Below are 26,046 nucleotides of genomic sequence, written 5' to 3'. Positions count from 1 at the left end.
CCCGTCTCATGTTTTGTTTCTTTGCTGTAAAGTATTTTTTTTTTTTTTTGGTTCCGTCTGTGAGGAAATTAAAAGGAAATTGCTCTTGTTGTGTGTAGGCGACGGCGGCCAAAGTTGAGAAGCGGTTGAACAAATTAAAAGGTTTCATCTTCTGGACAGTTCAGGCGCATGGCGCATGAGAGGTGTGCGGTGTGCGGTGGTGTTAAGGTAGGTAGGATGCGGCTGTGTGGGGTTAGGAAGAAACAGTTAAAAATGACACAAGTGGCAATGACAGAACAACACAGCCGACATAACAGCAAAAACAACAATAGCAACAAAACAAACACATGTGCAAATAACAAGAAAAAACCCCCATCTATTGTATCTCCTGGCGTTCACACTCTTTCTCACTCTCACACTCTCTCTATCTATGGATTTCTCTTCTCTGCAGTGTTTTCTTCCTGTTGACAGTGGTTCAACAACAAGCCGTAAATATTATATAACAATTGTTTATAGTTTAGATCTTAAAGTCAATGTGGATATATTCCATAACTTTCTAAAATCACCTTTAAAAATACAAATTAAATTAAATATTATATAACAATTGTTAATAATTCAGATCCTTTCTAAAGTCACCTTTTAAAATTCAAAATATTTTACCCAATTTTAGACCCTTCAGTGCGGTAATAGTTTTTTGATCTCAAGACCAATCGACCAATCGATTTTAGAATTCAAATTTTTACTTATGAACTTTGGTTTAAACCAACGTAAAGACAATATTTTAACGTGTGTAGGTTAAGAAACTTGTAGAAATATAAAATATATAGCGATTTTTCAGTTTAAGTTGTTAAGTCCCACAAGATGGCTGCTTGTGGGAAATTTGTTTATCTTGTTTTTCGGAGTTTATCTGATGGGCGGGAATAGCGTCTACAAGAACATATCTGCTAAGAATGTTTCATAAACGGACGGATTTACGGTGGAGTCTAAAAACCCCCAAACTGTCAAAATTTCGAATAAGTTTGAACTCTTTATAACCCAAAAATGTAAGTCTTTGAAGAGGTCGTACTATTTCGATAAATCTTAATACTGATAAAATGTTTTTATTGAAAATTATTGAAATTACTGATCTACAAATCCCGATTTTTTGCCCGGAACTTATCTATGAGATCTATTAATAACTTAAATATATTAGTTCAAATCTTATGAGTTCAATGAATGAGTTTTTTTTTTTCGCATTTTCAATTCTAAGTTGTAATTCTTTATAATACATATATAAATATAATATGTGATGTGTACCACTGTGCCACCCCAAATTGGGCCTCTCTACCTACATCCCCCCAACCCTCCACGCTATGCGGGGCTCGTGTTGTAACAGTTGCCGCTGTTTTTTGCTATTATGTAGGCCAAAGATGGCTGGATAAGAGAAGGACGCAAATAGGCAGACAGCAGACTCCGTTGCTATCTCACTCACTCATTCTCCTCTCTGTTTCTTGTTCGTCCGACATTTGTTATTCCATTGTTTTAGTTGTTGTTGTTGTTGTTTCTGTATGGTAGCTGCGGGGACGCTCTTTAGCGGTTAGTTATCATTATTTACCATGGCCCTTGACGGCATTTTGTTTTCTTCATTGTTGCTGTTGTTTTTGTTGTTTCTAGCTAAAACTGTTGTTGTCGCATTTGTCAGCCGCAATTATTATAATGCAGCATCCAATTCACTCCCTTCGCTTTGCTCATTTCCACCTCTTGTGGTTTTTGCTCCTCCACCTCGTTTTTACTCGCAAATTATTGTGTATTGTTAGTGCCTTTTCTTCTCGTCCTTGAATGCAACAACAACTAAAAAACAAAAGACAACACAAAAAAACAAAGCGCAAACACTTTTCTTGTTTTTTGCGCATTTCAACGTAAAAACATATATTTTTTTTTTGCCACTTGCATAACAACAAACCAACCAAAAATATTATATTAAAGGCAAAAACCATTTAAAATTTGCCAGTACATATTTGTTTTTACATATTCGAAGGGTTCGATCTGTTTATACCCTAGCGAAAAAATATGTTTTAGCTTCAAATATAGCAATAAAATCACAAAATTGGTTTTTGTCTTCTTTTAATTTGATAGTTTTAGAATATAAAACTCAAAATTCTGAAATTAAATAAAGGTTGCATCGAGTTTAAAGTTTAAAATCTGCAGTTGCAAATGTTATAAATAAAATATCTTCAATAAATATTTACTTTTTATCTATGTATAATGTAAGCTTAGACTTTTATTTATAACTTTATATTGAGTTAAATTTCATTAGAAACACAATTGAAGGCAAGGCAGATATTCTATACAAATTTCACTCTAATATTCAGTCAATTATTTTGTGGCTAAATTAATTTCTAGGAACCTGCCTATCAGAATATCCAATTTCTATTGCACAAAATGGAAATGACAATCAAATAATGTTGTAATTACTGATATATATAAAACATTTGTTAGATTGCAAAAGAGTCTCCATATTTCACATTGACCTTTGACCATGAAAAGACTTCCAGAGGTTGAGTATTCTGTGAAATATTTAACAAGAATTAAAAAGTATCTAGCCTAGATTTTAAAGATTTAAATTAATTAAAGTCGCTTTTCAAAGGATAATATTCCTTCAGAATTATACAATAAGATATAAATACAAGTAACAATTTGAAATATAGAAATAACAAAAGTAATAATAATATACTTAAGATCGTAAAAGCCACCAATTTCAGTTGGTTATTGTGTAATATTGAGTAGAATAATAAAAAATAGGTCATACATAAATCGAAATCAAGATATTTTTGCCATAGTTGAAAAACTAAAAATTTTGCCGCAGTCTCTCAATCTCTTTCCCCTTCTCAGCTTTCTCATTTGTCGTCAAATATTTTTTTCTGCCTTTTTTTTTTTGCATTAACATAAAGCAAACATTTTGCCCGGGCTTCTATTTCGTTTTGCACTAAAGAAATTTGTAGTCATAAAAGTTTCAGTATCATGCCGCTATATATATATGTATATATATGTGAGTGTGTGTATATGTTTGTACATCTGTGTATATATACGTATTGGACTTTTTTTTCTGCTGTGCTCTATCCTTCGCAACCTTTACGTACTTATTATGACAAGTTATGGTTAGGCCTGACTTTGCCTTTTGGCTCATAAAAATGAAGAAGGCAGGAAAGAAAAAAAGAAATGGTAGAGCAACATTTACTTTACATGCAAGACAAAGGCGGAAAGATGTGTGTGTGTGTGGTGTGTGGTGTGTGTGTGTGTGTGTGTGCGTGTATGTTTTGGCCACTTGGCGACCCTAAAGCAAATGAACAGCTCACTTTCATTACAAATTCCGACAGTAAACACACAAACAAATGCCAGACATTGTGTATATGTGCAAGAGAGAAAGAAGGATGAAATGAGTGAAAGAGAGAAAGCGAGTAGAAAACTTTGTCAGCTCACATTACCAGACAGAGAAACACAGACACACACACACACACACACACACACACTGACAGAGACACCGCACAGGAGCAGGACACTCACATATTGGTTGAGTAAACAAAAGCAAAAATGGCGCCATCAATGGCCATGATGGTTTTGATCATCATCATCATCATCCGCAGCCGCATCTTCCTTATCCACATCATCATTATCATCATCAGGATACTGAGGCAGGGCATAACTTTCAGAACATCATTTTTCCACTGTCAATGTCGAGAGTGTTATCAATAAATATTTGTTTGTCTATGGGTTAAGTTTTCCGCCTCAATGTGTAACTTTCTCTGTGTGTGTGTGTGTGAAGATTTGTTAGGTGTATACCATAAAATGACAGCTACTGACAGGATTAGCCTTGGCAAAAGTTGGCAACAGCTACATACATTGTGCAAATGTTTCAAACGTTTCAAAGCATCACCAAAATGAGAGCCAAATATATGTACATAAGTGTGCTTCAAAGACAAATCAATAAACTACCAATTTAATGACCTAGAACTTTATATTAAGCAGCTTCCATTCCGACTTTAGATGATTTAGGTCTAAACTCAAAAAACAAAAAAAGTAGTTGAAATAATAATATTGATTTCAGTTCTTTTAAGAGTTATAAAGTTAAATGAAAAAGCCTAAAAAATTAATTTAAAAGATGATGATTTTTATTGATTTATATCTGGCTTACTTGGAGCTTAAATTGTTGAAAATAAAAAATAATATATGTGATGTATAATCCTTAATTTCACTTTACATTATTTGATCTTGCTCAAAGTTTGTCTTCATTGTTAATCTTTACGTGTCATCATGTTTCATACGAATTATAAATCCATGATTTGAAATCCAAACAAATAAAAACAGGAAGAATAGGAACTTCATACTTATGAGCCGAAAGTCGTTTTAGTTAGTACTTAGTTTGCTTTTGACATTCCTATAATAAAAATAGAAAATATAATTTTTCATTTTATATTTTTAGAAACATTAAGAGAAACATAACATAGTACCTAGTTATGCAAAAACAAAATCAGAATCATAAATCATGATTTGGTATATTTATTTCATTCGCATTACTTTACGTAAGTCTAATTAACGTAACGTACATAAAGTAAAATGTTGATTGCCGAATGGCGTGAAAGCATTGAATGAGAAGTAAAGGCAAGTTCTTGACTAACAATAAGTTAAATACCAATTTCTTAGGTCTTGGTCTAGTATTAAGCAGTGCCGGATAAAGCCAGCACGGGACCTGCAGACTGTATTATAGCCAATTTGTAACCCCTTTCAAAAAGCCATATCTCTTATCTTAAAATGACATTAAAATTTAGTTCTCGAGAATTTAATGCAGTTTAAAAGACAATGTTCTAAGTTGAAAATAAAGACATGAATTTTCAAATACTCCTAAAATTTACTAAACTAGAGATTTAATAAAATTGAACCCTATTAAAATACTTTGCTATTTGCTAAACCTGCTATTGGGGTAATGCGGCACTGGGATTATACTTTTTATATCCTAATAATCCTATAGAGGATTATTTTTTGTCCAAAGTCTTTGAATTGCTTATTATTTTTATGAATTCGAAAGGTTTATACTTACAGCTGCATATTCATTAGTTTTCCTGTGCGAAACCACAATCAAAGTTAAAACTTTACTTAAAATTTTGAAGTTAACTTGCCTAACCTTCAAGAATTGACTTAGAGCAGAAATAAATAGTAACGCATTTGACATATAACTTAGCCTAACAAGTACATATATCTGTATCCCAAAGAAATATAGAGGGGAAAATGTTATGATAATCGAAATTTTAGCAGCTTAAGACTCTTGGTGGAGATATTTTACCTCATAAGCTGCTAAAATTTTGATATTCATGATCATCATTCTTGGTGGAAATAAATTCCCTCTAACGAGGCTCGTCATTATTATTTTTATTTAAAAAGTAATAGATAAATTAATTAAATCATTAAATGAAATCACTATAACTACTAGCAAATGACTAAAAACACTAGAAAAGCCCTTATTAACTTTTTAAAATCTTTTAAGTCTTTACGGAAAAGTTGCCCTTAATATTTATATATTATAAAACTGGCGATTAGATTGCAATTGACTTTAAGGGATTGTATTTCCTCGACGTAGTATTTTATGGTATCATTGAAAATACCTGCAGATTTTCTATGTTCACCTTGGTAGAGATTTACAATTTTTATCGGGGAAAAGAGCAACAAAAATTCGTGGTTAGTTTGCTTACAGTCAATTTTTGTGTTTTTGTGTCTTGTTTATTGGCCATGTCAGGACGGCACGCGTAAACCGTTTTGTAGTTTTTATTGAGCTGCTGTTCTCAGCAATTTCTCTCTCACTTCCATGTAATTGAGTCTCAGTTGTGTAAGTAAACATCAGCCAACTATGTATGTATGTATATAAAGAACCCTGACAAACGCATAGTTAAGGAGCAGCACATGTGTACATGCATATATAAACGTAGGGTTGTATCTGATATATGTATGTATATATTGTATGTACAAGTACTTACGATAGTTGTCCTTGTCAGGTCAACAACAAAAACATACGTTGCCTTTGTGTGTTGTTTCTATATTGCTCTTGTTGCATTTTCAAGTTAATGACAGCCATTTAGAGCAGACAAGGAAGAAGGCGGCGAAACTTGTTTACACTGCTATCAGGCACACACTTAGGGAGCACAAGGAATTGCTCAAGGATGAAGATTATGTGGCCCCCTTCAATGGAGTTTTTGCGGCAGACATTCAACTAAAAAAAAACAAAAAAAATAATAATAATAGAGAGAGAAAAAGAAAATGTCATTTGGCACACACTTTGGGTGCACTTGCATTGAAAATATGTTTGAGAATGGCATCGGCTAGGGAGAAGAGGAGGGAACAAACAGGGAAAACGCGAATTTTCCGCTTCTTTGTAGTTGTTGGCAGCTAATGGCGGTTATAATGGCATTCGTTATGGCTTTCCCGAACCTTAAAATTATAGAGATGGCAGCGTGATTGGATAGATTATAGTTTAGTTTTTTTTTTAATGTTAGATACTTTAATATTTTAATGCCATAAAAAATGTGTTTATCGGTTTGCCTTTATTATTAAATGTTACGCAAGGAGTTTCTTGCTGAAGTTTTCTCAGCTCATAAAAAAACTATAATATTTCGTCTCTCGTATATCTAGACTTGGCACGAAAAACTTACTGATATTTTCAACCACGAGGTTGTATAAAAATACATATTTCTGAACTTGGTGTATTAAAGAATAATTTAAACTTATGTGAATAAATAATTTAACGAATTTTATTATACGTTTAACTATTGCAAAGTAAAGAAATTCATCTCAATTTGGCATAACTTAAATATAATTTATAATTAAGTTTTTTTTCGCTATTTTGAATGGATTAAAGCTGAATTTTCAAGCTTTTAAATGTTTTATCAGATAGTTAATTAGATACAGACAAATTGTATATTAATATGAAACAATTTTATTTGAAATTTCAATTAAAAAAGTTAAGTGAAATAAGTTAAATGACGTTAAATGAAATGTGAGTTAACAAATTATATTATTTCTTTAAGAAGGCTTTGGAAAACAGCTTAGAGAAAATTAGGTAGTTACCTATTATCAGATGATTAATCTTTTATTTGCGATTTGATGGCTGATTAATAATTATGATTATTTATATTAAAGTTTAGGCAGTTCCTGTTTCTCTAAGTACTCATCTATCAAAGAGTTTTTAATCCACTTTTATGTTTGCGATCAATACTGATAATATTGAAGAGGTGACAATTTGTTAATGGCCAATAAAACATAATAAATTTTCCTCGTCAAATATATGGAGCGTTAAATGGTTATTAATGACGTATAAACGACTGCAGTTATCAGTTAAAATAAATGAGTTAGTAAAAAAATTGCCAATCAATTTGAAATTTTTTTGGTTGGCCTTCAATTGTTGAGTCAAGAAAATGTCAAAGTTTAGCTGGCTCTAAAAAAAATTTAAATCAATTTTTCTCCTTGTTTGAATAAAGAAAAGTCGATGGTGTAGTTTTATCATATTAAAACAATGCAAAAAGAATTTATTTGCTTCAAAGGATTTCTAATGCAATTTCTATTGCACGTGCGCATCTCTCTTGGAAAAAAGAAAACTTTTACTTATTTTGATTTAAGCTACGCTTTCTTGGCAATTGCTCACAAAAATTCAAAAAAGTGAGCAAAAGGGAAATGGAAAAAGAAAAGTTATATCCGCTCATTGCTCTATTTTTTAATATTTTTTTTTCGTTTCCCTCTGTCCCCTTTGTCTGCCTTTGACAGTCCTTTTATCCGTATGCCCTTAAGTTGTGATACTGGAACTGGGGGCTTAGGTCCGTGGATGTTTTATTCAACTTTATATATATATATATTTTACATTCTGGTAACTTTTTTCCTTCTTTTTTTATTTTATTTAAACGAACTTAACAAAAGTGTATTTTGTTCTGTTGGCTCGCCATAGAGTTCCCTTTCTCCAGTTTCCCCCCCATATCCCCTTTAATCCTGGCGGCAGCTATGCATGAAATATGTCAAAACTTTCTACAAAAACAAAACAAAAAACGAACAACAACAAAAACAACAAAAGCAAAAAAAACTTTTTCAATAAATTAAATTAAAAATAAGACAAGAATAAAAGAAAACTAATAAAACTAATCACAATGGGCCTTGGTCATGAGTGTAAAAACATGATTTAGCCATTAAGCTGTAAGCAATTTTAACTAAATTTAAATACGAAAAATGAAAATATTTATGTAATAAATAACGACGCGCACAATAATCTATAATAATAATTTAAAATGTGGTCACCCGAGTCGGAAATTAATTCCATTGCCATGGCCACCACCATGCGACATTCGCAATCTTCATCGTCAGGTGAGTTTCCATATGAAGAAAGCAGTCTTATCTACACCACACATGAAATACTCTACAGATGATATTGGGAAATCGAAAATTTAAAGGGAACTCAAATTTAAGTTTTTAAATGTGCTAAATGCCAATTTATTGAGTATTAATTTATATTTCGGAACTTCTCTATTTTATAAATTCAAAAGCATTTTGCAGTTTTTTATATATTGGTGGTTCCTTTTGTAAATTTAACAAGTTTCCCTTTTCAAAACGATATTTTTGAAACTTAAGCTAATAAAAGTTTTATTCCAGGAACGATTATTTCAAAATGGTCTTTTAAATTTAAAACCGAATTGCAGTTTCTGTAAACTCAATGCAATTTTACAATAGTTTACAATAGTTTTTATCTACTTAATATACTCTTAAGGTTTTCCAAATTTTGATATTCAAATCACTGCATATTTACAATATATTTTATCTGTTTACTACAGTTTTGATATCTACATCATATCCATGTTTAATGGTAATAGAAGAAAGGTCTAAATAGTCTTAAATTTAGAATCTCTATCAAGTTTTTCAAATAAGTCTTTAAATAGCAATCATCTTGTGACTTTGAGAGTTTTGAATGAGTATTACGTAGAGAACTGAAGATGCATAATTTTCTTTTATAATTAAAAGAAAAGCTCTACCACTTATGACATAACTGAGGCAAATGGAAAATGCCTCGTTCACAATCGAGTCACAAAATGCAAAAAGCAAAGGCAAACGCAAATGGCAAATGGCCAGTAAAGTGCTTTCATGCACGTAATGTGTAAACTTTTCTTGGGGTACATGATAGGCATCGCATATATGTATAACATACAAACCCCCATACATACATACAAACAAACATTCCCATGTATACGTTTTTGGTTAGGTAAATGTGAACATACTACGTGAATATTTACACAATTGTGGTCAGTTGAATAGAATCATGATTTACTATTCCCTTTAAGGTGAATTTCAAAATTTCTTTTAAATTGATTTCTCTCATTTTTGCTTAAAAAATAATTCAATATTTTTAGAATCTTTAAAAAAAAAGTTGCTCGAGTATCCGAGTAACATTAAAAAAGAGATACGATCTTTGAAAACTTTCCTTATCAGAATGCTTTACTCGTAAACCTATTTCTAAAATGCGTAGGTAAGATTTTTCAAAAAGTTATTAATTAGTCTTATTGAAACTTTGCTTCTTGTGGTGTCTGAAGGAAGAATATCATATATGATATATTATATAAGAAAATTGTTCAATAGAGCTTAAGTATAACCTTCCTTTAAGATCCCATATAGAATGGCATATTAATTATTGGTGTTTAAGCGTGGCACAATTCGTATGGAAGTGACATTTGGTGGGGTAATTAATGTTATTAAGATCCTTTAATTGACGATAAATTGATCTGTCACAGTGTTTAATGACATTGTCAATGATATGTGCCTATATGTAAGCTGATATCCTCGACTGTGAGCCTCTATAATGTCCTTCACATAGCTGATGCATATATGTATAGACATACATACATACGTAGAAATACAAAACGCACACGTAAACTTCAATTCGCCAAATGCCAAAGTGTTGCAGCTTCGTTTCGTGCAAATTTGTTTATGCGAATTCCCCCATGTGTGCCAACTAAGTAAGACTGAGGATATGTCAGAAAGAGAGAGAGAACGATATGTACATATATATGAAGGAAGATAGGCAAATGTTCAATGTTGGCCACGTTTATTCATTTCTCTTTTTCTCTTTCTCTCTATCTCTCTTTTTTGGCCATTAATTGCCAGGCAAAGCCTCCATTGCAGTTTGCTGGCAGTTGGCAAATGTTTGGCAAAGGACGAACCGTTATGCATATGGACACCTATATATATATGGCAGACTTTGTGTGCGTGTGTGTGTGTGTGTGTATGTGTGGGGTTATGTGCAGTGAAAGGTAAACCGGTTCATGTTTGCGGTTTACTACTTACCCGCCCCCCCCATCCAAGCCCCACCCACACGTCTGACGTCTGCCAAATGCAAATGCAACATTAATACTTTGGCATTATGGTTTTAACCCAATTTCAGGTTCTCTATGCTATTAGCCCAAAAACAAGCCGAAAAGTGGCTTTGCATTTTTTTCCTAGTTGATTTTGTTCGAGGTTTACTATGTTGGTGTGGGTGTATATGTATGTATGTATGTGTGTGTGTGTGTGTGTGACAGCGTCTCTTTGTTTGTGTGTGTGTCCATTATAGTTGCAAATTGAGTTTTTCTGTGTTTTAAATAACAACGAGCGTTTAATTATTTACTTTTTATTGTTGATTGACAATAAAAATCATATAATGCAATTATTCAAGCCACATACACACCGATACACCAGCACACATACACACATGAAAAGGCTTTGTATATAGAGGAAACGGTGATTAAGTTCAGGCCTGAATAAATAACGAAACACACAGGAAACAGAATTTGGCTTTGAAATTTATAGTTTAATTCAAATTTATGTCAGCCCCAACTGTATGCCATATAAATTTTCTAGTTTTCATTGGTGATTTTAATTTGAAATTGTTTGAATTTAAAGCATATTGCAGGACTTTAATATATGATTGTATGCATCTAAATCAGGGCTTGTCGATATCTAACAGTATTAGTCTTCTAATATTTCTGTTTCAGAATACCGAATTAAAGATGTGCTCATACGCCTTGTAATCCCTAACTTTTTGACTATTGATTATTTTTGACTCTTGAACTTTTTATTGTTGATTTGAGATTTAAGATTTATGCCAATGCAGTTGGAAATAATTTTAGTTCATAATGTTAAAAGACTTACATTAGTTATGAGTTTGACTCATAGATACATATGTACATAAGTCTTGCATTTTCTTATTCTCCACATTTAAAATAAATAACCATGCACCAAGCTAAACGACTTTTTGTATTCCTAAAACCCCAAACTTAAACTAACTAATTAACATTCGAATGGAATGAAATTTTGTGGTTCTAACTTTAGATCTCAACATCCTTATGGACAAGCAAACAAAGGTGCCCGAAATCAAGCAGCAATACTATTGTAAGGATCGGTTAATATATGTGTCTACAAAAAAAAAAAATAGTAAGACCTATAATGATATAGTTTAACAATATTTGAATACTAGAGAGAGAGAGAAAAAGAGCAAAAGAGAAATACTTCTTTAATGACCTATTTTACTTGTCTATTCAGATGCCAATTCAAAAAATATTTCAAAATTATATTGGCCTTTTCCCTTTAAGTAGAAAGTATTAATATTTTTTCCTGTCAATAAGAAGGATTTAAGCCATGATCTGCCCTTGTATGAACTCCATAGCTTTAGTTAAGTCACAAAAGTTTTACATTACTCTCCAATGTACTAAAAAGTAAGTCGAGCAATGAAATGTTTACCCGGAAATATGATTAAATACAGGGTATCGTAAAGCCAATATCCCTATTTTTGCACTTTGATTTAAGTAATACTTGTGTTGAAGGTATATATATCCTTCACAAATATCGATATCATATTTTTTGCATCAATCTTCACACTCAATTGCAAATCAATACACAGCGATAAGTGCTTACATATGTATATATACGTATATATGCTCTCTCATCATTTATTTTTCTACCACTTTCTTGACTACACACACAATTCAATGCATATTTTTATAGCATACTTTGCAGCTGCTTGGGGCAGAAATTCTTTTGATGCATTGCATTTGCTTGGTTTTTGCGGTTAGCTAATGCATCTCAAACTCAACCTGCAGCTGTAGCAGCAGCAGCAGCAAGAATTTTGCCCCAACAGACCGACGACCAGGACCACTCAAATTAAGCGACATTTAATGTCAACGTCAGCGGGAATCGAGTGGATGTAGGTGACGGCTGAAAGGGGTGAGACGAACATCTGTTTGCTTTCCAAAGTTGCCGTGTGGCCTGTGGGTTGTGGTTCCCACTATGCTCACCCGCACCCGGACCCGCACATGCACATGCCACACACGCAAACATCGTTTGCTGGAGACCACACAAAAATGTAAAACAGTCGACGGGAATCAAGGGAACAGGAACGGGACGGGTTACCGTGAGAAGATAGAGCAGGCAGCTAAGTGCAGCAACAGCTGCGGGTTAGTTCAAAACGCCTGAAAGACAGAATTTGCTTCAAGTCAAGCTTGTCTGTCTAGTCCCTCCTTAAATGCCCAACCTACCCCTTGTCTGTCTCACACCTGACATTTTTTGAATGCCGACAACGTTGTCATCTTGCTGGTTTTGCTATTCCACCGCAGTTCTACTTCTCTTCACAGAAGCTCTTTCTATCCCTCTTTCCCTCTCTATCTCTCCGTCTTGCATCCAGTTTGTCTTCTCAACTTTTGTGGCAGCCATCATCATCGTTTGCAGGCAATTGCCGAGGCCAAATCTTTGCCTCGGTCCCAAACGTTTGCCTTGCCCCAAGTGTGAGTGTTTAAAATTTTATTGCATTCACTTATTTTGTATATATATATATATATATACATCTTTGGAAGAACCTACATTCGGTGCCAACTAAGGTCCCAGCGTGCTTGAATTAAACATTCATTTAGACAAACAATTGTGGCATACGGGCAGCCTTCAGTGGCATTAGAGCTGTGATTTCACTAAACTAAACCACTTTTCTTTACTTATTTCTTTAACAATTCCAACTCATTAGAGAAATAAACATACACAGATGTATCAAAGCTTCGAGATCTTTAATATTGATCAATTCATTTGTGTTTATTAAGGTCAATCAAATTGGTGGGAAGCAAATCTATGTTTTAAAAGCAAAAGGTATGTTTTCCAACTGTCATAGTTATACAGAATGAATATTATTATTATTATTAAAGTATAGGATATAGTTATAAACTATCAACCTAACTATATTTTACAAGCACTGGCAACTAAGGCCTTCGGCTTAGACGAAAACTACATCCATACACTATAGCCTGGGATTCGAACCCGGATCCTCGTTGTTCAGTTGACTAAATGACTGGGCCACTTAGACAACTCATCTACCGAGGACTGCCAGAATGAATATATAAACTTTCCTATACTATATTCAGACCCGGCTAGTTCTATATTGAGGCCATTTAATCTAGAAGAGAAGCAAAAAACAAGCCTCTAAATGGGTATATATGCACATAATTTATATAACTTTTTCCAAACTTTGGAGCAAAGGCATTTGGGACAATGAAGCTTTTGGTTTTTTCATCCTTTAGATAACTTTAATTATTTTAAATGACTTGATCATTACTTTTTATATATTTACTCTTAAAGCGATAAGACAAATTCTTGTCCCAAGTAAACTGTAAGGAAATGATAATATCAATAAATTTCCTGTTACCTAGTTCCACAGCGGAAAAGTGACATAAACAGAGAGAAAATGATACAATCAAGAAAGTTATTGATAGTATCATTTCCGCACGGTTTATGTTACTTTTCCGCTGGAGAATTAGGTGAGTTTGAAGTGAATGGGTTCACCTTGAATACAAACCTCAAGCCTATCAATATTCTTGGCAATTTCTGTCCCAAAGATATAAAAGCTCTAATATAGTTTTTAATGAGTTAAGGTCCAACATTAATGCTAAGCATAATTTACTTCTAAAGACTTTAGATGCTAAAGTGACTGAGATTAGAATCAAGTATGGATATACAACACAGAAGGTCGTTACAAAAGAAAAGCCTCACCATTCTATACTCATCTTAATAGTATTTTGCTTAAACGCAAAAGAGTTGTACATGTTATTAATTCTGATTTCAGAAGTATGACTTACAGTACAGTACAAAAACATTTCAGAGGAGATGTTCAATCGATTCAAACCATTAATACATATCAAAATTTTGAATATATCAACATACAATATAATGTTTTCAGAGATTTCTTTACTAAATTATAGAAATTTACATTGAAAGCCCCCAAAGAGCTAAAGCAGCTGCACACTTGGGAGCCCTCATAAGTAGACATATAAACGCAGAAACATACACACAAACACCCATAGAGAAAGACACATACACATATACTGTGGTGTTGGTGTTTGTATGCCGCACATTGCGTATACGTAATTTGCAGAGGCTGTTGCCAAAGTGGCATTTGAATTTATGCCGCCACTTGAGGCAAGTGAGTAAGAAAACGAAAGAGAAGCAAGAGGAGCAGATTGAAGTTGCTGTGGCAAGATGCCAGGGTGGAAGGATGCTTTATTTTAAATTAAATATGTAAATTTTTCACGCTGCTGCTGCATCTGTTTGGTTTTGCATATATGTGTGTTTGTGTTTGTGCGTTTGTGTGTGAGTGTGTGTGAGTGTGTCTGCTGCAGACAGGCAACATAAATTATTGTAAGCAGATGAAATATTTGTTGCTTGTCGAATGCACCAGACCTTGAGATGACTTCGTGATAAACTATCGGAACAATAAGCTTGCGAGAGAAATCATAAAAATTCCTTTAAAGTTTTTGTTTTATACCCTTTAAAAGTACCTACATTATGGTATATAAGGCCGACGGGAACAGGTTGCAGATGTTTAAGGATTTTTCCAGTTTCTTGTCCACTTCACGGCATGATGAAGCTGCCAACTTGTCTGCAGTTGTGACTGAAGAAAAGAGAAACGGAATTATTTTTGTTTTTTAAATGATTCTTAGGAATATGTTAGATCTTTAATGCAGTTTTAGTTTTTCTAAAATAATTTAAATCTAGTTTTTAGATTCTTTTACCATCATGTCTATTCAATGGCATAATTGGGACTGCAAACTTATTCCTAATTGTAAGTTTAATAAATAGGCATTGTACGAGAGATTAAATAAGGCCATTTAATCAACTATTGACGCTATTTTAAAGTTACGTAACATGTAGGGTATTTAAATGTCTCCAATCCTCAAATTATATACTAAATTTTGTTGCTATATTTTCTCGCTTAAGTTTTCATCTCCAGAGGCCAGTGATTGTGCGAAGGATGTGAAAGTTATGAAATATTTTCAAGCAAGAATTTCATCTCTGCACACAAGCAGAAACGTATTTATACATATATATACACAAGCACACACTCACACCCACACACACACCCATACACACACTAACAAACAGGATGTCCTCGCTTGAAGAGGAGCTGGCAATTTTATCATTTTTCACTTTGGTAAACAAACACAAAAAATGATGGCAGAAACGAAAAAATAACAAAAGAGAAAGAGCAAAATGTTGCGGCTTTGTTGTGCGAACCTTAATCGCCCAGACCGGCCCTCGTTCCCCACCCCTCGAGCTTTTATATCCTTATGCCCATACCTCCTCCCTTCATTTTCCCCGTTGAACACATTGCGATCGAATGTCATTCAAATTGTATTTTTGTTTTTTTTTTTTTTTTGTATTGTGCACAGCCTCCAGCCTCATCCTCTCGACCCTCATCCTCGGGCTCCTTTCACTTGTTTTGTCTGCATCGTGAGAGAGAAGAGAACAATCGATAAAAAGGATAAAGACAAACAACAATGCGCCAAGCTGAACAATAAAACACACACACACAGTCAAACAACACACACACACACCGATAGATAGGGGGAAAGAGGAAAAGTATAGCATAAATAAAGGCGACTCTTGGCAAAAGGAAAGGCAAACAAATAGTTAGTCAGTGGCAGATCCCTTGACAGGGATTGCCAGTATGACTGCGCATTTCAAATAATTAAAACAAACTTGTTTTACAAAACAAATCTCATTTTTGCCAAGACGATTGAATCATAGTTTCTTGTTAGGTTATAGTTTGGATTACTAACAAAAACATCTCAACTTCTTCATACAAAAACTTTAAGAATTCTTTCAACACTTTGTCTTTATTGCCAATTGTCGCTTTGACTGAATTGTTTTATTTGATGACCCCCCTTTAATTGTTACGCCTCTGCAAACAGTAAAATCATATTGTTTACCTGGAGCAAATGAAATATCCTAACAAAAATACCGACAAAAGGACTGCAGACTTTCTGCAGTTTCATTCTGTTTAAATATTAACATATTTTGATTGATGAAACAACAAAAGTTTTGTTGTTGCACTTTCTATTTAATTACTGTGTAAATTAAATAACTTATTGTTAGTTTATATTTATCAAACTAAATTTGCATTTAATAACTTTGTCACAATATTTGTCAGTTAAGTTGATTTAAGACATTAAACTTTTATGCCTATTGAAATTTAACAACAAAACAAATTTTATAATTTCATATTTGACATACGCAATTTAAATTGTTAAAAATTAACTAGTAGATATAATTTAATTGATTTAGGACATCTTGTATATCTAGTGATAGAATTATGCCAAATTTAGGACTTTAGACCAGTTAAATTCTAGGGATAATTATAATATGGTTGGTCTAATGGTATATACATATGTATATAATATATATTCAAAGATAGTTTAAAAATTATGCCGCTGTTTAACTGAAATTTGGTGCTTAGGCGAATGATGATGATGCTAAAGCTGTAAAACAGAGAGCTGTGCCCTTTAAGGTATGCAATAGGCGGCAAAAGTATTTATTGTTTTCAATAATCTAAACATTTTTTATGTCTTGTAACATTAAATTCTATTAAGAATGTTTGATTCTAGGAATATTTTTTATTTGCAGAACATATCAAAATTTCTTTATTTGTTTCAACCGATTTCTCGTACTGCTTATAACATACTTTAGGGAGCTAAATTACACCCATTTGTCAGCCCTAGGCGATCCAGTTTAGGGATGTGTTTCATTCTAACTTCTGTTCTGAATTCTGATTTCTATTTCTTACATATATAATTACTTACTTATATAATTTGTTGTAGCTCAAGTTGATTATTATTTTCATAGGTGTCATCCCTCACCACTTTCCGTTCTGGATTTCGATTAGTAACAATTGTCTACATTTTATATATATCATTTGTTGTAGCTCAAAATATACCTTGCTTATGCTAAATGAGTTGTCATTTCCCGCTGTTATAAGAGGTTTTACTTAGTTACTTGTCATTATTATCTGTGAATCTCATCTATCATTTGTTGGCATTTATATACATACATATATATTTCCCTTTTACACCTACACCGGATTCGGAATCATTTTATCTTGATGTAGCCCAACAATCTCTGTCTCTGTCTCTGTCTACGTCTCCTTTACCCATTTGCCTACTTCATTCTGCTTCTGCTTGAACTGTCAAAAAGCGGCCTCATCATTCAGCCGCTGTAAATTCCCCCAAAAAAGTTTACTCACTTGACATTTATCATCATCATCCTCATCATCGTCATGGTCGTCGTCATCATCAGCAGCACTGCATATTGCGCGCTTTAACCTTCAAAAGGCATTTTCATTAAGCGCCCTCTATCCCACCCACCGCCCACCCATCAGCCATTTGTGTGCGTGTGTTTTTCATGGAAAGTACTCGTACCTTTTCCTATCGCCTTTTTGACTTACGTTTTTCCTTCTTTTTGTTTTTTCTCAATTCGTCTTTTTGTTTTTGTTTTTTCTTTGGATTTTAATTAAAAACGATTAGTAATTCTCGTTAAGGTCAGCCATTAAATATGCAACACAAATGCTTTAATTATACAAATACTAGAATGTTAAGGTAGAAAAATATTCTTTTTCCTTGTCGAAGTGAATTTAAAAGTTACTTCTCATTGTTTGCACGTCCAAAAATATTCAAACGGAAGTTATTCGTTTCGCGCGAAATATTCAGAGGCGGCAAACAAAAGAAAATTGGTAACGAAATGAAATCGTTTTTCGAATGTCAGGCACGCAAACATCCACCTTACTGCTGCTATACCTATTCATAGATACATATATCCATCTATTCCTATGTATGTATGTATGTAGATTATTTGTACAGTTGGCCCCCTAAATGGGTTACGCCCACAAACCGCATAAGCGGTGGGGCTAGATGACTGGGTTAGTTTGGATTCAAGTTAGGCTAACATGTAACTCGTTTTGTGGTTTTCATTTTGTGGTTCCAATTCGGGTTCGATTTAAACTTTAGGTTTGTTTTTTTGGTAAATGTTTATCTAATGGATTGTTAGTTTAAACAAGTTCAAAACGGTGTCAATTATAAGAAACTATGTAAATGTTGTTGATATATGTATAATAAAATGAAATATAAATATACTAAATAGTATTTAATAAAAATAGAAAGCACTCTCGATATTTTTCAATATCTTGACATATGGACGAATTATTTCTAGCTTATAGAATGCATCAAATTTAATATCAGGCACATTTGCTCGGATATAAAAAAAAATTAAACTCAGCCATTTAGTTGTAATTCCCACTCGGTTTCAGCTTTGGAGTAGTAGTTTAGCATAAAAAAAACATGCTAGATACTTAAAAATTTTTTCCCAATGGAGATCTGGTGCCATATTTGGACATATGTAGGTTAGGAATCTAGGCTTTTATCTTTATCTTTATTTGGTCCCATAACAAGGTAGGTTTTTTTCTCAAAGAACTCAAAGGATCTGTTTTAAAATGCAAATGTTAATACACATCCCACACACCATTGGTAATAAAATAGAAAAAAGATGATCTTAAATTCCTGTCAATTTACTTTATAGTTATTACACCTGGTATCCAGTAGACTCCATATAAATATGTTTCCAATGAATCATCGATTTTCTTTGATTGTTAATACCTTGAACAGCAGCACAGACAGGCAAGGTGAGAGCGTTCAACAAATGAGATTAGAATATAATATTAAAAAACAATCTTGAAAATGTTTTAATAAAGTATCTTTAATACCTAAGACTAAATTTCCATACCAGGAACCTTGGTATATCTTTAAAAATTTTCATTTAAAGCCGAGCAAATATTTAAAACTTCTAAGTAAACTTTAATTTACTCCTCAATACCGCAATTATTCTAATTAGTTAAAATCTAAAAGTAAACTATTGTAAATTTCCTTAAAATTAACCAAATTATAATTTAAAGGACTTTTTGTTTTGCCAAGCATTTTGCAAATTGCCATTAAAATGCAAAGTTCTCATTTATTTTGCGTAAGCTAGCAATACCAAAAAACTTTGCTTATTGCAACAATAAGGCCAATCGCAAATGTTCTATACTAGCTCAAACTTTTCTTTGAGTCCAAAGTATAAACAGAAAGTTAAAGTAGAAAATACGTAAATACTGAAAACGAAAGTCAGTCGTAGGTCGTCAGTGGCGCAGGACCTCCTACCAGAAAAGCTCAAGCTAAGCCTTTAAGCGCTTCACCTTGATGAAGAGGGCGGAGGAGCAGATGGGTGAAAGTCAGCCACGGGTTTTCGAAAATACCGTATGCGGGTTAGAGAACTAGAGCCACCACATTTTCACTCAATGATGGCATTCAGCGATAAGCGACAAACAACGCATTAAATGTCGTTTTCGGATATAGTTACTTGCGCCTTCGTTTGCTGCTGCCTTGGCTAAAAGTCATAAAAAATTGAAATATAATTGATTGGCCCATGTTAACGAAAGTTTTATTTTTTTCTGCTGTTCGTTGAAAGTAGGCGGCAATGCCGGCTTGACGATATTGACGTAGTCGCCGAGCCAAATTAGTTTGCTGTTGTAATTTTAGACACCATCCGATGTGGGTATACGGATATTTGCATTGCCATTGCCATCGCCATCGCCTGATGGATGATGACAAAGCCAACAAGAGGACCCGCATACACTGTCAGAAAGCAGAAAGTTTCAAATTGCACACCATACCGCAAAACTTTAACAATTTAACTCAATTACCAAGCAAACTTTTATTATATCTAGGCCAAACGCCTGCCCCAGTGAGAGAAACGGTGCAAAAGATACGCAAAAAGTTTATAAATGTTTTTTATTTTTTTTTGTATTTTTGTGGGTAAAACCACTGGAAATGTATTTTGAAAACAACTAAACTAAATGCAACGAAATGGCACTCGAAAAAGTAGAAAAACTATTAAATTTCGGCTGGCACTAAACGTGATTTAGGTGAAGAATCTTAGCTGAATTTTCGTCTGTTCTTGTTGTTCTCGTTTTAGGCATCTCTTCGCTTTCAAGCTGCGGGGATCCGGAACGTTTGCCAGAGTTACCACCCCTGGATGAGCAACGTTTGCAACGGGCCGCTTTGCATTTGCAGCAGAAACTTATACTTAGGGAATGGTTAAAGGATCATCGTATGCAACATCATTACCAACGATTGCTGGCAGTCGAGGTGGCCTCACTGGAGGACGTCTATTGGTTGGAGGATTCGCGAGCAAGTAAAATACTTGGCAAGGATTGGCAACTCTGGTCGACGGCACGACAAAATCTACCCACATCGAAGGCCCAATTGGATGCCCTAAAGGCCCAGCTGTGGTCAACGGTAGTGAAATCGAGTCAGCATCAGGACGCGTGGACATGGGGTGGCATGTTGGTGGTCTCTGTATCTGTTGCCGGCCTGGTTACCCTAGCAGCCATGACCCAACCGTCATTGGCCCCCGAAGCACGTCATTCGTTACTACAATATGTTACCGGCAAGTATCTACTTCCGGCCAATTGCAAAGTTCAATGGAATTGGAAGGATCCGGCCCGTGTCGGAGGGACCATGTGCTTTGTGGTCCGTTTCTTTCAACGCAATGGCCAGCCTTATCCCATCTGTGATACAGATCAGTTCTTTGTGGAGGTCACCGAGGGTACACGCAAAGTGGTTACCATCAGCGAGTTGGGCTCATCCACAGATCCGAATAATGCAAATATAGCCAAGGTCAAGTTCACAGTACGCACAGCGGGACAATATAAGATTTCAGTCCTAATTGGAGCCAGTCACATAGCTGGCTCACCATTCCTAAGAAATTTTCTGCCTGGCGCCATCGATGCACGACGTTCGCGTTTCGTACGTCCGGCCAGTACGGTCATCTGCTGTGCTGGATCTCCAACAATGATGCACATAGAACCCAGAGATGAGTTCGGCAATGCCTGTGTCTTTGATCAAAACGATGAGGCTTTGCAGGTAAGACAACCCTTAAATTTACCTAATCGTTTCCTTCTTTCTAAGGGCCTTATTTTGAATTGTTTTTAGGGCTATCAGGTGTCCATCTTTGATTTACGTGGCATTGTGGTCACAAGTCTTCAACAGGCCATCACCTTTACCTATGACCGTGTCAATTCTCGTGTCTCAGTCACAGCTCTATTTCCCGAACCCATTTGTCTGCGAGCTGTCATCAATTATAATGAGCAACAGCTGCCCAATGGTGACTTTGATATCATTGTTCTAAGCAGTAAGTGCCGACATCTAATGTATCTATCCATCCATCTATCATCACTTGTCAATGGTGTTTTGTTTTGTTTTTGTTTTTAGGTAGCGATACAACATTGGTGCACAAGAATATTGCCTCACGGAAGCACAACATATGCTATGAAGCCAAATTATTAAGCATTTATGGTGCCGCCAAGAGTAAACCCCGCAAAGTTCTCTGCTATGTGGGACCTAAGCAGGTGAGTGGAATGGAATAGACTCCACTTTTGACCCCTCTACCAAATGTTGAGGCTCAGAATTCGTTGATATTTCAGGTAACCATCAAGGAGATGATATTGAAATTTATACCCAAACGTATAGCAACATTCCGTCTCTGCCCGTCGACCAAATTCCATTTTTTGCCACACTTGGTAACCCAACTCCATGGTCCTGTCTTCATTATCGATGATGGGGCACAACCGCGCATTGAATTGGCCTCCAAGGATCGTAATATAATTGCGGCAACCTTTACACATTTTCTCTTAAAGAACATTGGCGGTTCGGAGACATTTAAGGATAAGCAAGATTTCTTCTATCATGAGGTGCGAAAATTCCATGCCAGTTATTATCACGAGAAGATGACACTGAAAGTGCAAAGGGATAAGATACTGGAGAGCAGCATGAAGGCAGCCAAAGGATTCTCAGTATCCGATTGGTGTGGCAATTTTGAAGTTACCTTTCAAGGCGAACAGGGCATCGATTGGGGTGGCCTGCGACGTGAGTGGTTTGAATTGGTATGCAGTTCTCTGTTCGATGCACGCGGTGGCCTTTTCTGTACATTCCATGACAAACATCAGGCTTTAGTCCATCCTAATCCAACAAGGCCGCCACAATTGAAATTAAAGCATTTCGAATTTGCTGGCAAAATGGTGGGCAAATGTCTATTTGAGAGTGCTCTGGGTGGAAGTTATCGGCAATTAGTCCGGGCACGTTTCAGTCGCTCTTTTCTAGCTCAACTAATTGGACTAAGAGTGCACTATAAGGTAAGAACAAAAAAAAAAAACACTTACAATTAGTAACTCTTATAATTAAGACTTTATAATTCTTCCCTTTTATCTAGTACTTTGAGCAAGATGATCCCGATTTGTATTTATCGAAAATCAAATATATTCTGGACACTGATCTCGATGCTACAGATACTTTGGAATTGTATTTTGTAGAGGAAGTCTATGATGGTAGTGGTCAGCTAAGCAAGACCGTTGAACTTATACCAAATGGTGCCAAGACTCGTGTAACGAATGCCACAAAGAATCAATATTTAGATTCTTTGGCCCAACAACGTTTATGCAATAGTGTCAAAGATGAAGTAGATAGTTTTCTAAAAGGTTTAAATTCCATAATACCAGATAATCTACTCAGTATATTCGATGAGAATGAATTGGAGGTGAGCCGAGCAATTATTTCAACTCAATATTCATAGTTATTTATATGGAATTTTCTTTGCAGTTACTCATGTGCGGCACTGGAGAGTATTCAATCAGTGATTTCAAGTCGCATCATATAGCCAATGGTAACTCAGCTGAATTTCGGCGAGTTCTGGGCTGGTTTTGGGCCGGTGTCAGTAATTTTAGTCAAACCGAAATGGCTCGTCTATTGCAATTCACAACAGGCTGTTCACAATTGCCACCAGGTGGTTTTCAGGAGCTAAATCCGCAATTTCAAATCACAGCGGCACCAACATTTGGCAATCTGCCCACAGCTCACACTTGGTATATCCCGAAATTTATATAGATATTTGCATTAAGTCTAATGATTTATCTCTTCATTTTCATTGCAGCTTCAATCAACTTTGCCTGCCAGACTATGAGAGCTATGAGCAATTTGAGAAATCTTTACTTTTGGCCATTAGTGAGGGCAGCGAAGGCTTTGGCATGGTCTAATGGTCGAAATTTGTTCTCTAAGTTTACATGTGTAGCAGCTAAAGCAAAACTGTGTTCCTTTTTGCGCTTTATATGTGTCATTTTTTGTATTATATAAACTACTAATAGTTAGTTAATAAGTCTGCGTAGTGATTCAGTAAATGCAAGAATGAAAGATGCTTTTGCCTTCTTTTTTTGTTGCATCAAAAAAATGTTCAATTGTTGCTACAAAATTATGTCCTAGGCTTAAACCAAACCAAAGAAAAAGCATAAAATCCAAAGCAATAATAATAATAATAACGAAAAACAAAAATCTATATTGTTTGAAATGAGTCAAAAAAACAAAAAAATATATACAGAAAATGAAAATGAATTATATATCATCATCAAAAAGAATGTGATAATTGTATTATAAACTAATGCAAGTTAATCGTATATAGTAAATGAACAAAAAATAAAATCTTTAAAACTTAATCTCAGACCTAAATCCCCCTCCAACAAAAATAGTGTAGAAATTAAAAATCAACCGATAAATTTGTATACTAACTGTATTTATTGTTAGCTGTGCTGTGTAAAGAAACAACAAACAACAAAAAAAAAATAGAAAATGAACCCAAAATCGAATCTTAAAGCATAAAAACATTAAACACAATACCTAAGTAGTCGAAGAACAAATGTTTATATTGCATTTCAACTAAGTATAAAATGAATATATTGTAGGTATACATAACATATACTAGAAAATCCCTTTGGCATTATATCTCCCATATAAGCAATATTGAATTAAGCAAAACTTATATAGAAAGTTTTTAAATGTTGTTGAAATGCAAATTATGAAATCAATGAATCGTCTATGGAATTTGTAGTTGTTGAAAATTATAAATGGTATGAAACAAAAAACTTGATTGTAAGCATAAATCACTAACCTGAATCAAGTGAAATAATAAATTTAATAATAATAATTAATAGCAATCAATATTAAAGCATTTTTAATTATTTTAATCACTTGGATGGCCTAACAATGTTATTATAATAGGAATAGATTCAGGTGAACAAAGATGTTTTTTAATTTAAAAAAAAAAACTTGGAATTGCTTTCACGGACTTCTATTCTGAAATGATTTTAGGATATACATTCTAATGTTTTTATTGTGGATTCAGCATTTTGGAATTGAAATTCATATGTTATCTTCTTGATTCCGTATCAAATCGTATGGCTTCTAGACTCTGTTTAATCGTATATTTAAAGTGCCATTTTTAATGGCAAAACAAAACCATTTTCCGTTTCAAAGTTATTCGCAAAATGAGAACAATATAATAATAATTGTAGTAGATTTCAAGGATTATTTCTACGTTTTTGAGAAGCAATTTTTATTGCTCAAACACGGCTCACTTACATTGACTTAAAAATCTTAATGAGGTTTATGGCATAAACTTTATGCTGATTGTAACAGAAAATTCAGTTTTTAAATAATCATTTTAAATCATTTAAATCATTGGCAAATATACCAATCTTAAAAATGTTTCTATCTATATACATTAAAAAAAAAAACTTTGACTTTTCTAATATTTTAGGATCTCTTTCCATTTATAATGGGTCGAAAATAATACCAGAAAATTGTTCCGTTTTTGAATCAATTGGTTCTCCTGATTGTTTTAGTTGTTTAGGTACTTTATTATTATAAATGACTACCCTTTTGTTTCCCGTTTGAAATCATTTTGGAAACCCGAAATAAATCGAAAACGAGAAGTTTAGAGACACGCGTAAAGAAAACGAAACCACGACTTAGAATTTACTATTTGAGACTCTAAACTCTGATGGGATAATCTAATTTGATGTTTTTCATACGTATTTTAATTTAATTCGCATTTACTTATATTTACTTGCAGTGACGGACTTGACCAAGTTTTCCACATTGAACAGGAATCATAAAAAATGAATTTCTTTATGATATCACGATTTAATTTGATAAACTTAAACTTTAAAAACAGTTTTTTGACTCTTAACAGGATCTACATAATGACTTGGATTCAACTTTCAATACTTAATACATTTAATATGACATTGAATGATTAGTCTTTTTGATTGTTGAAGATTCTGAGGTATGATGAGCCTTTTGGAGACTGCATTCAGTTTGCTCTATAATTTGAAATTTTTGCAATACGTATACGAAATGTTGTATTGTTGTACCGGTATGTGCCACAAAAAACCAATTTATGTGTACTGGTGAAAATTAACGCTTCTAGAAACCGGTGCTATAAGTGTCAAACAACTTTCTTTGCGGGCATTCAAAATGTTTTTTGTATATCGTTTCGTTTTGTTTGGGTTTCCTGCTCATTCAAATGCCTAAAGGTCATACATGGTATGTGGAAATGTGGCTTGGGCGTCATATGGATGTTAATGAACTCTTCCCATAGCAAAAGGGAGTTATGCAAGATACATTAACCATTTTGTTGGCCGATAAACTGACTTTAGCTTGCTTTGGCATAACAAAACCCACAAAAAATTAGCCAAGTGAAATGTGAAATGTACACAAATGTATTTCTATCTGTATCTGTATGGACATTTCTCACAGTGAGAGTTAGAGTTATTTTTATGCGTGAGTGACAAATTTGTGTGTTTTATTG

General features: G+C 34.0%; 1 protein-coding gene across 1 annotated transcript; it reads left to right on the top strand.

The window, feature by feature from the left end:
• The first annotated feature begins 8,261 nt into the window (after positions 1-8,261).
• Positions 8,262-24,395, top strand: LOC6642503 (apoptosis-resistant E3 ubiquitin protein ligase 1). The gene is made up of 8 exons (XM_002064708.4): positions 8,262-8,352; positions 20,326-21,275; positions 21,345-21,543; positions 21,624-21,760; positions 21,818-22,543; positions 22,621-22,944; positions 23,007-23,269; positions 23,338-24,395. The coding sequence occupies exons 1-8, from the start codon at positions 8,277-8,279 to the stop codon at positions 23,438-23,440; spliced, it is 2,778 nt and encodes a 925-aa protein (XP_002064744.2). The 5' UTR covers positions 8,262-8,276; the 3' UTR covers positions 23,441-24,395.
• The last annotated feature ends 1,651 nt before the right edge of the window (positions 24,396-26,046 follow it).

This window comes from Drosophila willistoni (genome assembly GCF_018902025.1).
Source record: "Drosophila willistoni isolate 14030-0811.24 chromosome 2R unlocalized genomic scaffold, UCI_dwil_1.1 Seg167, whole genome shotgun sequence".
In the NCBI taxonomy this organism is placed as follows: Eukaryota; Metazoa; Arthropoda; class Insecta; order Diptera; family Drosophilidae; genus Drosophila; species Drosophila willistoni.
The sequence above is the reverse complement of the archived record's forward strand: the minus strand, read 5'-3'. Positions and strand labels throughout refer to the sequence as shown.